General features: G+C 32.1%; 1 protein-coding gene across 1 annotated transcript in view; it reads right to left on the bottom strand.

Annotated features, from left to right (window-relative positions):
• The window catches only part of LOC139481024 (RNA polymerase-associated protein CTR9 homolog), a 54,927-nt gene extending 42,260 nt beyond the window's left edge, over positions 1-12,667 (bottom strand). Inside the window, exons 1-9 of the mRNA XM_071264054.1 lie at positions 12,512-12,667; positions 10,576-10,674; positions 9,709-9,948; positions 8,231-8,320; positions 7,396-7,571; positions 6,397-6,592; positions 5,235-5,342; positions 4,543-4,662; positions 808-924 (exon numbers count right to left, since the gene is read on the bottom strand). Of these exons, the coding sequence (XP_071120155.1) occupies positions 808-924; positions 4,543-4,662; positions 5,235-5,342; positions 6,397-6,592; positions 7,396-7,571; positions 8,231-8,320; positions 9,709-9,948; positions 10,576-10,674; positions 12,512-12,553 (1,188 nt within the window). The 5' untranslated portion in view covers positions 12,554-12,667. The remainder of the gene's footprint in view (positions 1-807; positions 925-4,542; positions 4,663-5,234; positions 5,343-6,396; positions 6,593-7,395; positions 7,572-8,230; positions 8,321-9,708; positions 9,949-10,575; positions 10,675-12,511) is intronic.
• Positions 12,668-12,974: the final 307 nt, after the last annotated feature.

Below are 12,974 nucleotides of genomic sequence, written 5' to 3'. Positions count from 1 at the left end.
ACATTTTGTAATTTAAAAAAACATGTGGCCTTTCTAATTTCAAATCAAATCAAACCTCACAGCTCATATCCTATGAAAACTGTGTTTAAACAGTATGTCAAATGTTACCAATATCTGGTTCTTTTGAAGACCCTATATCAAGCCCAAATGATTATATGCACTGAATAAGAGATGAATATTCAATATGGCTTTTTTTCCATACAGAAAGCTTTAAAAAAACTTTTAGCACAAAAAGGTATCAAGCCTGAATCAAATTGTTTTGGTAAAAGCTGTGGCATACGAGAGAAACCTGAAAACATCGCCCATATAAAGTTGATGAAGAACACATTTCCAGGGGTTTCATTATCTTTCATGTTGACTGGTACTTTCCACGTTTCTAGGTGGTACTTTTCAATTTATTCCATGAATATCTTATATAAAAATTCCTACATTTAGGCTGTACTTGTCAATAGCATAGGAGGGTAAAAGTACCGGGTACCGCCTCCTAATAAATGCCCTGCATTTCAATGCAAAACCTAACAAAAGTCTTTAAATTGTTACATGTCAGTCTTCTGAAGAAAACATATTTTGCTAACAGACTGTAATGAGATTTTAAAAAGTTTAAATTGACCTGTAAGAAAAATTCTGAAAAGGTCCACTGATTTTTTTATAAACTTATTAACTAAATCAAGTTCATTTATTTTTTGAAAAAAAAACCTTCCATTTATTAACTACAGCATCCAAAAGCTTGCATAATTTAAATGATTAAGAGAATACTATGACATGAAACATGAACTGTATAAATATTATATCATGAATAAGACTTACCTTAGCTGTATCTCTTTTAGTCAGATCAAATGAGTTGGCATATAATGAACCTAAGATTTTCATTGTCTCATAATTTCCCGGTTGAGCTTTTAGTACTTTCTCAAAACATTGTGAAGCCTGAAAATATAAATAAGATCTGTTTATAGACATGTATAATTTTCATTTTCTGGTTATTCCTTCGTAATTTATACCCAATACAAAATGCTAAAAAAGGCATTTCTTCATTTTTAACATAAAAACAAAACAGACTTCAATAGTACATATAAAGAGCAGATTGCTCTGAGCAATACGATTGCCAATGTTTTCATTGACACATGTACAGCTGGATAGTATTATTTTCAAAACTAATTCAACTGCACATGTGAAATGTAATTTACGTAATCTGAATAGTTACTCAACTTTAAAAATAGCCAATCCCGGATACAAGTGTATGAACAATGTACTTATTGTGTTTTATTTTTGTACTATCAATTCCAAGTTTACTTTCCACAGCAGTCACTGAGAGTGAGAAAAGGTTTTTCACTTTGTATCTTAAACTTATTCTCCTATGTAAATTCTAGGAGGAACCCCATTTCTAACTCTTTAAATATTTAATTTCCTTTTGGTCAGTGGGCATGACTCCTTTCCGTACACACTCCTTTTTTTTAAATTGCGATCATTTTTAATGTAACACAACGTTTATCGACATCTAACGAGTTAATTTTTCTCGATGTGTATCATATTTTGATTTTGACAGAAGTTACAGTGTACTTATGGAAGGGAGACAACTCAAAACGATAATATGGAAGACTCCATTTCGGCTGAAGGGGTGTTGTGGTTACACCTTTACTATGTGAACTACATTTATTTTAATTCAAATGATGCATATGATTTAAAATCAAAGTGCTGAAGGCTGTTAACCAAAAACCAACTTTGGCAAGGCAAACGTAATTATGAAAAAAACTGTGGCTATGTTGCTTCAATTCTTTTTTTCAAATTTAAAAGAACAAACCTTAAACATTCATATATCGTACATTTATGTTTATCTAATCCATTAATTATTAAGGCAAATAATTTATATGTTATCAAGGGTTTCAAAAGTTACGCATATATCAATGTATATTTTTAATGGTGAGTCTGCAGTGGTACAAGTTCGCAATAATTGCAGTTGCTAGTTCTAGTTGGTGGTTAACGTTGGTGTCAGCTGACTGTTAGTAGTACAAGTTGACTTAGTAAGAACTTGTAATAGTATGAATGGAATTGCTTCCCTAGAAAGAAAACTGAATTTGTGTTCTAAAGTACAAATTATGAGACACAAATCAGACAAATGTTTACTTCTACAGGGATCAAATGGTGAGGTCTGACTGACCTGCCCACAGTAAATGTAAATGAGCCCACCTTCACCAAGTCCATGATGTCTAAGTTTAGAATAAAATGACATGGTCGCCTGACATTGGGCAAAGTCTAGTACACATTGGACGGTTAGGTCTAGTAAAGTGTTATGCATATGTGACGCGTATGAGATTGACCTTGTATTTCATTCAAATCTTTTTGAAATGACGAACAGAAAAAGATATGCACACACAGGAGGAGGTGGGGTGACCCTATATAGCTAGGAACTTCTCCTATATTTCATTTGATTTTTTTACATTGTCCCATACATGAATATATATTGTTTAGGGGTGGGGGATCTCTACCATTTCCAAGTTCTCAGACAGGAGGGGGTGGGGTGACTCCAGGGACTTCCCCTATATTTCATTAGATTTATTATATTGTCCCATAACTGAATATATATGGTTAAGGGGTGGGAATCTCAACCGTTTCAAAGTTCCCAAATAGTAGGGGTGGGGTAAACCAAGGAACTCCCCCTATACTTCATTTGATTAGTTATATTGACCCATGCATGAATAAATATGGTTTAGGAGTGGGGATCTCGACTGTGTCCAAGTTCTCAAACATGGGGAAAGGGGAGGCCATGTTAGTCTAACATATTATGTAACCCAAAGTAAATCTGACAAACGGTCTGTGTTGTCTTCTAAAACAGTCCGACTTGCCTGAAAACATCCCATCAACATCGATTTCAAGATCTTTTCATTCTTTAATAATAACAAACTTGTGTAAACATCGTATGTAGGTGCATTACTCACTTGACAAGGTCATTTTATATGTGAAAATGGAGTAATTTAAAAGAATGAAATTCAATTCTGAATATACAATTTATTAACACGCTTCTCAATAAAAAGAATATCGTGATTAACAATAATAACCTTTCTATCATCAAAATCCTCCAAATTTCACTTCAAATGTACGTAAATTGTTCTCTTCTAATTTGAAATTGCCACCCGCCAACTTACATTTATTAATAATAGACTACTGAGGTATTTAATACGTATCGACGACAGACAATATTCCTACGACTTTTGCCATTTGGGAAATCTAAACTACTTGTCTTTAGAGATGTTCGGCGATTAAATATTTCATACAATTTTTCTTTGACATCTTAGCCAAAATAACAGACAATAATAAACTACATAAGGATTCCTAATGAGCACTACTTTCTATGAGCAACTTCAAAACTTTTGGGTGATTTGACGATCATTTAAGGTTTTTCTGCTTACATATTTTGTAATCAAGAATTAGAAATATGAAAAAAGTGTTTAATTAGTTATGTATAACATAGCAGTCAGCTAGATAATAACAATGGCACGTATTTCAGCATTTATTGGGTAGAACACAAATCTAGGGTGCTCGCATAATGCAGCTTAACTGCATAATTATGCAACAACAATAACCCTCAATAGCAGACAGGCATAGAAAGGATCCCACGAGTTTCAAATTAATCAATGGAGTGGGGAATCCAGAGCAACCATTCAATCTGATACCCCTTGAAATCAAGAAAACTATACCCATGTGCATATTAATTACCTAAACAAACCAACAAACAAACCCTAGACTTGTGATTTGGAGCAAGAACGTATATTAAATGTTAATAAACGACCTAGATGGTTCTCCATTTATTTAAGAGAGTACAATATCAGTTTCATAACAGTGACATACAAGAAAATCTCCACTTCAGTTCTTGTATGACAGAAAAAGATGTATCTGAATTCAGAGAACTCTCGCATTTTTTGAAAACTGGGGAATTCCCTCTGACGTGTTTCTAAATTTATAAAAACACTAAATATAAATACTGCTTAATTCTGATTTTCTGTGTTGTTAAAAATACACATACAAGTCAAGGGAACTATCGAAACATGAAGATTATGAGAAGAACATTATAGAAAAGTTGTTTATGTTCAATCCTTTTGATTGTTTTTACCTTTTAAAGCAAGATCATCATAAGAATCTGCGATGTTCCTTAATGTTTAGAATAAAACGGTTGACATGAGGGCATGATAAGATATAAGAGAACTGATTAGATATACAATTCCTGATTGAAAATTGATTGAGAATTATAAAGTAATATATGGCCTTATTGCTGGTTTTTCATCCCTGACATTTATCCATATAATCCCAATTAACAATTAAACAAGAAACAATGTGACAAGATGTGTATATTCATTGTTGACAGCAATGGGTTATATTTAATTGTTGACAGCAATGGGTTATATTTAATTGTGAATGGACACATTAAGCAGTTTATTTACAAACTGAAAATTAAAACTTTCAAAATAGTTGTTTAATGTCCAACAGCCAATATTACAAGGATTCCCTGTCCAAAGATAACTTTGACATAAAATCTTTAGAAAAACTTACATTTTCATTATCTCCTCTATTAATATACATCTGTCCTAAACCAAAGAACGGTAACACAAAATTGATAGGGGCAAACTGGGTAGATTGGTAATAATACTGGAAAGCTTGGTCAAAGTCATTCTGAAATGTATAGATATCAGTCAAAATTAAAATGTATAAACTCATAATACTAAAGTTTGTATGGAAAATATGCTATCAAAATTCAAACTGTGTAGACTGAAAATAAAACTGTAATGTAAGAATTCTACTGTCTAAAAACTAGTATACAAAAAGTCACCATTGTCTGTAAGTCCACTTTTTTTCTGGCGTACAGATTTCCCAATGAGTAAATTTACATAGGTTTTGTCTCTTGTAAGTAGCGGAAAACAGAAAAACACCTAGTTAATTTTAATTTATTTCTATTTTGACATTGGAGTGTAGGAGATGTCACATCCCATTCCCTAAAAGACCTCAAGAGGACCAAAACTGGAGGCAAAATTCACTCTGCTGCTTTGTTTATTTCATCATAATTTTTTTTTTGTTATATTGTTTGTAAGTCTTGTGTTGCACGTTCTGTTGTAAGTCTTGTGTTGCACGTTCTGAGATTCTTATTTGGCTTTAAAATTTGTATGCAATTGACATACATTTTTGTACATATATTCAACGGTTGAAGGGATACAATGTTAGGTATCTTGCCTTTAATGAAAACTTACCTGTACATGAAATGATCTAGCTAATTGATAACAGCTCTCTGCTCTCATTCCTTCATTCTCTGTATTATGGAAAGCATGTAAAGCCAAATGTTGTACTTTTTGATAATCCTGAAATGTATTTTGTAAATCAAAATAAAATTAGTCTTTAGAATGAAGTTGTACTTTTTAGTTATTGCTTAATGTTATTTGTATATATCAAATGTTTGTTCTTGAAATGTTTACTGTGGATTCATTTATTTTTCATGGGTACCAATTTTCGTGGAGTGGCAAAAACTTACATGTTCGTGGATATTTCATTTCATGGTTTTGCCGAAGTATGCATATGTAAATTTGGTATTCGTTGAACATTTAATTTCGTGGTTTACCTGTTCCCACGAAATCCACAAAAATTGGTATCCAACGAATAATGAGGAATCAATCCACAGTAATTACCATTGAAATGTAAGTTGATTCCAAACTTTTGGGAGACAAATATTCTTTAAAAAAAAACATAAAGTTTTACCTCAGTATTACAACTGACAACTTCAATGCATACAAATGCAAAAAAAATTGGGAAATTATTTTCACCATTGTGACAAGACATGGTTGACTTTTATTTCTTTTTACATTTTTTTTTTTGCAGTTACAAGAAGTTTAAGGCAAGATTATGGGTATTTTGTTAAACAGATAAAAAATGCATTTCTATTATTAAATGTGAATTTAAAAAAAAGTACTGATTCCCATATTTATTATATAGTGTATAGCAGTGGAAGAAATAAAAAAAGATCTGAATAATGAAAAATTCCAAAAATTTTCAACAATGATAAATTATTTTAACAATTAATAAAACAAATTTGGTGTTCACTTGGTTTTTTTTTCTGAAACAAGGCTCTTTGAATACTTTACAATAACACATCAAGTCAAAACCAAAAGTTTTAACATCTTTGCCAACCAGTTTAATCATCTAAAAGTCTGTAAATCAAAGTAGTTTCTTCCTCATGGGTCTGACACCTTCCAACAGAGGAAAAGTAGTTTAAAAGAAGGGATACTATTACGACTGGTTTTAATTACTAAATAATTTATACAATAGTAATGGCCTCACATCACCAGTGCAATCTAATGATTGATGCCAAAAAGAAAAGTGAAGGTGAACGCATCAGAAGTATTGATATGTCATACAAACCTTTTTATAAAAGAAATGGTTTGCAAGATGATTTAGGACCATAGGGTTAGCAGAATCAATGGTATAAGCTTTAGACAGAAGTTGCACTCCATTCTTAATTGAATCTTGGGTTTTAGTATTCAGTTCTAGAATAGCCAGTCCTACTAATGCACCAACACATGATGGATCTAACTGTAGAGCTCTTTCAAAAGCTAACCTACAAGTAGAATAAATATTCATACATTTATTGCATACATTGAAGAAAACAAATTATGTTGCTTAGAAACACTCGTTGTTGTATATATAATTCAGCATGTCAAGACTAGGTAGCTCTGTCAATTAAAATGATATCAGGCATTCAGTATTGTCCAAGAAAATACCAAAAAATTGTCAGTCACTTAATTGTGTTATAAGAAACAAAATATATCGAAATTTCACATTGATTTTTGTTTTACTAAAGACCTTGTCATAGCTTATGACTTAAAAGTGTTGAAATTTGAATGATGTATGTTTTGCAATACGAGTCTTTTATGTAAAACATTTACCAGCTCATGTCTTTTTAATTTTATTAATGTATCATTTGTATAATGTGTGTTAATAAAACTATTATAGAGAAGTGAGTTTTGGCATTTATTGATTTCTTGGTTAAGTAATTGGTTTTGTATGTATCGAAATGAATTAAGTGAAATAAAGTTATTTTATTGAGTGTAATTTTTGTTTGTTTCTAAACTTTTAAACATCAATATGGTTACATCTCACTCATTTAATAAATATTTGCCTTATACTCATTTTGTTCAATAATCCTTAAATGAATATATAGATTTTCATGTTGAGAATTTTTATAGCAAACAATGAGCAGAGTTTTTCCCAAGGCTGTATGATGATCAATAATTTCTTATATCCATGTCATTTGAACTCCCGTTGGTAATTGTCTCTTTTGCAATCAAACCACATCTTCTAATCTTTATTTTGAATAGCACAATAATTATATCTGCAAAATTAATCCCTTCATCTTTTTACCTTGCTCTTTCTATTTTCTGAAGTTTAACAAAACAATGTCCCATTCCTAATCTGACTGATGCAGGACAACTAGGATTTGTTCTTAAGGCTTTCTTATAGTAGGCTAGGGCTCCTCTATAATCCTTCTTATTAAAGGCAATGCAGGCTTTACCTAGGAGTGATGGGATGTTGTTAGCCTGAAAATAAATTGTCCATATCAAACATTATGTATTATATCAACAATCCTACATTATGCATGTAGATGTAATTTATACATGTTTCTCCTTTCTTGTTTTTTTATATAGATTAGACTGTTGGTTTTCCCCGATTGAATGGTTTTGCACTTGTAATTTTGGGGCCTTTTATAGCTTAAGCTTGTTGTTCGGTGTGAGCCAATGCTCCGTGCTGAAGGTTGTACCTTGACCTATAATGGTTTACTTTTATAAATTGTTATTTGGATGGAGAGTTGTCTCATTGGCACTCATACCACATCTTCCTATACCTAAATATCAAAATACATAAAAAAAAAATTTGTTTAGGGAATATCACTCTGTGTCAATCATAGCTAACACATTTTTAGTTTAAAAGTTTGTTCATTCAACAACAACAATATATCTGATGGAAAAAGTAAGTTATTTGGGTTTTTTCTAAAGGTAAGAAAATGTTAGAGGTATGCCATTTCTTGGGTTTTTTCAAGAGAAAAAAAAAGATTATGTTCCATTTTGTATTTCAACATATATATATTAAATGTGTTTGTGTGAGTTTCAACAGTAAACACTCTTAAGAAGTACAGAACATTACCAATCCAAACATTATATAAACTTGCTATCATATTCATTATCAATAAATTCATTACCTGTCCCAACACGAAATTAAACTGGGCATCAGCCTGGTCCATCTTGTCTCCTTCTAACAAACAGAAATAGGCTCTGCCTAACAAGTGGTTCTACAAAAAATAAAGAATATCATTGTTTATTTCTTTTTATAAACCAATTTTATTATACAAAAATCTTTTCTTTCTTGTTCAGCAATGTGCTGTGTGGATTAAGAGGTGAGTGGTAAATACTGAAAGATAGGAATTACATTTTACAAAATATGAATCTTATGCCATTTGAGATTAAAAAGGTAAAGTGATACATTTCCCTAAACATAATTTAAGCACAGTGATCTGGAAGGATTTTTTCTCAATGGGCCCAGGGCCCCCCAAAAATAAATTCAATGGGCCATTTTAAAAAATGATGGGCCATGTTGTCAAATGAGTGGGCCATTTGAATTGACAACAGTAAAAAAAGTACATTTCAGCTAAGAGTTGGTGGACCTTTATGACTCTGATTAATGTCTTGGATATTGTTCCTGTGATTTTATTAATATCAATTTCAATGAATATACAATACTTCTTCCAAACCGGACAATATTTATGATAACCTTTGTTCACAATGTTAAAACTTGTACTGTTGCCTTGTTCATGTTCATGTTTTTTTTACATTAAATTTGGGTCTTCGTCGATACCATACTTATTCCAGACGTTCTGTATAAAGGGACGTTTCTGGCATTTCCTCTACACTTCTTGTTTAAATATTACTTCATCGCGATGACAATAGCAGAAGAGAGAATCATTAATTGATAGAACAAAACAACAATTCCTGAAGACATGTTTACAAAATGTCAAAACGAGCATGACGAGCCAAAGACCATAAAATGACAAGGACAGTTAAGCGCCTTTTATGGAGACAAAAAAACTGTATTCATGAAAAGGCTTTGGGGTTTTTAAATCGATACAATAGTAAGCTAAGCTAACTTAAATATTATGATTAGAGAACAAATCTCGTCTGTATTAGCCAAATTTCAAATTTAAAGTTGTTTATAAAAAATTATATCATGAATGATGGTTAATTACGTTTTTTGGGTAATCATTTATACCGCATGGTTCTGTTATTACCATAGGAAAACACCTAAGGCGTCACAAAAATATATAGGTGCTCCTATTATTGGAGGAACATTACACAGTTGTGTACACAAACATGGCGGCACGGAAATCCATGTGACGATATCTAAACGTTTTGAAATGAAGTGAAAAATATTGTGCGCCACGTTGGCGCTTACATTGGTCACTCTATGCGTCATTTCTGATCTATATGCGCTATAGGCACAGGGCGCACGTCCTTCCCGATCACTGAAGCACAGTATACGAAGGATTAAGGGTCATCTCTTGTCTTAACAACATGTATTGTGTGCTATCTTTTTTGTAACATGAGACACAGTTTCAAATCTTCTCTGTTAACAATTTCACATTGTTAGATTAAACCCTATGTCAAATACTGTTTACAATCTTACCTGGTCGTACATTATGATTTTGTCAGCAGTTGTATATAGAAGTGTTGCCTGTGTAAACAAGTCCCTCTTCTTGTCTTTATTTTTCTCCTTATGAGCTTTCTGTACATAGTAAGCTGCCAAGGTATCCAGTGCTCGCATCTGGTCCTTCTCAAAGTTAGGATAGTCCAGTCCTGCATCTGTACGGGAAGCATCCAGAATCTTAACAAAGTCTTCCACATAGCCTTGCTTATAGTATTCCAACTGAAATAACATAAAATATTTTTCTAAATTAATAAAAGAATAAATGTATGCTATCTGTCTAAGGACAATAACTAAAATTTTTATTCTTTAAAACTTTTTAAAAATATCTTTTACAGAAATGAAGGCTTAAGAGCAAAAAACATTGCAATTTTGTTCATATATAATTAATATTTCCAAGGGACATAACTATATAATAATTGTGTCAAACAGGGGAAAACAAATACAGAATGGAATTATTTGTCTTCTTTTCTTTGCAAATTTAACACAGTAGATAAGCATTAGTTAAAGATATCACTACAATGTTTTAAGATTACAAAATGTAAGAACAGCAAAACACATGTCACATAGTAGTTTTTCTGATATTTTGTATGACACAGTTGTGTGTCACATCCAACCATAATCCTTATAATTTACATTTTGTAATACATACATGTATATATACCATTGTATACATACATGTTATATTCATAAAACATGTGACATTTGTGCATGTAATATGGATTCTGGATGTTTTCTCTATGATTTAAAAGTATTTTATATACCCTTATCTATCTACAATTAATGCATAGCTATGAGATTATACACACTCTCCTCAGATGAATATGTAACTAAATCTCCAAGACTTACAGCTAAAACAACCCAGAGATGTAATGGAGCAACTTCCTGTCTTAAAATACTGAGGACTTCTTCTCCTTCAGGTAGTTGATCTAAATCTAATTCTATCACCTGAAATAAATAAATCAGTCTTGTTTAGAAAATATATTATAACTTATGCTCTATAAGATATTTACAACTGATTTTTATGTGTTACTAATACAAGTTTTATTATCTTGATTTTTAATATCAATAATTTATTTTGGATACTGAAACAGGCATGGCAGTTTGGAAATAAATGTTTAACAGTCACCTGGATTCAGTGGTCATCTGCCTCTAATGGTAACTTTCTGACAGTCCCAAACATTTTCTCTATATAATTTAACTCTTTTCAGCTGTCACCTGTCTAATGCCATCAGTGGTCAACTAATTATTGCATGAAATCGTTATCACAATATATAACAAAAATCCTTTTATGTTTTAAACAACTGAAATATAATTCTGACAAAATATATGTAGTAGAAATAAACAAAAGATATGGGGTATCCATCCATGACAGAAAATCAGTTCATGCACAGCAAATTAACAAAAAAAAACACAAAAAGGAATGGAACAGCTCTTTTATTGCTGTTCTTCATCTCAAAGTCACAGTGAGGTGTTCAGTGTAGAGATCAAAATGAATATTGGAATTTTTGTGCCTCTGAGATGGTGAATAGAATGAAAATCTGTGATTTTACTACAATGCAGGTGATCAAATGACGAAAGCAGGTGCAGATTTCCCCAAGGACCGATTTTAACTAGGTTCCAAAGTGACTAGAATTTGTCTTTCAAGACCTCACAATAATTAAGGACAATTTTAAAATAGTAATAGTATGAGAAAAAAGGTTAAACTAGACCAGATTACTCTAAAATCCAAAGGATTTTCTACCAAAAGCTGAGGCCGTGGGACATCACAACTCGTCCCATATACAAAAGTGGATATTTGCCTGTCCAAAATGGATTGGCTTCTTTGTTACTTCGGGAGCTGATTGAAAACATTAGATGCATACAAATTGGGCCTCAATTTGTTCATTTTTTATTTATCCCTTTATTTATGTAAGTTTCATTTACTTGCCATTCTTATTTTCTCATATTTGGATAGATTTCGCAGTGACCCTTCTCATATTTGGATAGATTTCGCAGATAGATTTCGCAGTGACCCTTCTCATATTTGGATAGATTTCGCAGTGACCCATCGATAACATTTTAACTTTCACATTGAAAGATTTTCAAATGACCAGCGAGAAAAAGTAAGCGCAATGCATTATCAGACCTTATTTATGCAAAAGATTCAATACATAATCTACCACCTTCATGACCTTGGTTAGTTAAGATGCAAATAAGCTGAATGGCCAAGTGTGTTCTGATTGTTATCATGCTTGGCTACTAAGGTTAATTGATGAAATAAGCATACAAATTTGCATACTTCAGTCTCAAGGCTGTGAAGTCTTTCGTTGTTTGATTTCCAATTAAAAATAAAAAAGTTAGAATGCAGGAAACAAATTTGGGTCACTGACAATACACCTCATCGCTATGTGTCCGCCATTACTGACATTGCACTGGTTCCAGTAAAAAAATTGACGTCATAATTCAAAGTACAAATGTACATTGAAAAGTGATTGTTGTATGACGCCAAAAGTTCAGGCGGTACAGATTCTACAGTCATCCGGGAATAGCAATTATAAGGTGTATTTGAAAATGTCCACAGTTACATGTATCTCCGACTAAAGTGAACGGGTGAAACAAGCTTATTAAAACTCAATTTAAAAATCATTTATATCATTGTTTTTTGCTTTCCCACAGAATAACGTGCTAATATAAGTTATTCCCCCATGTAAACAGGTAAAAGGTAAATTTTGGATCAAGATTCAATCCCCTAGGCTAAGTCAACGGTGGATTTTGGATCATGCTGTAACATAAACGCACATACCTCGTCTGTATCCCTTAAAGGGATTTCAATAGAACCCGACATGGCTCGATCAGCAGCGTTTAACTTTTTCAAAAACCCAAACCATGAACAAATTCAGCATTCGGCATTCGGCTAGTTTTTTTCAGTGCACTTCCGCTTCCGTTGTGACTCTATCTTAAAACCAAATTGTAGTTAGTATGCAATAACGCACTGCAACGGCTAAAGTTTTCAAATTCGAACAGACAGCATAATTTTCAAGTGCTCGAAAAGTTTATTTCATTTTGATATCTATGATTTAAATCTGTTTGCTAACAACTTTATCTTAATTATTTTTGTATTAAGATGTATTTAAAGGGTAGATAGGGTGTCTTCTTCCATCTTGGATCTTGAAAAAGCAGATAGTAACCAACGGTCTAGATCATTAATGAAATGTGCAAATTATGAGACTGGCATGTAATTTATGCGTAAGACTTTTCATTTTAAT

This window comes from Mytilus edulis, chromosome 7, assembly GCF_963676685.1.
Source record: "Mytilus edulis chromosome 7, xbMytEdul2.2, whole genome shotgun sequence".
Classification (NCBI taxonomy): Eukaryota; Metazoa; Mollusca; class Bivalvia; order Mytilida; family Mytilidae; genus Mytilus; species Mytilus edulis.
The sequence above is the reverse complement of the archived record's forward strand: the minus strand, read 5'-3'. Positions and strand labels throughout refer to the sequence as shown.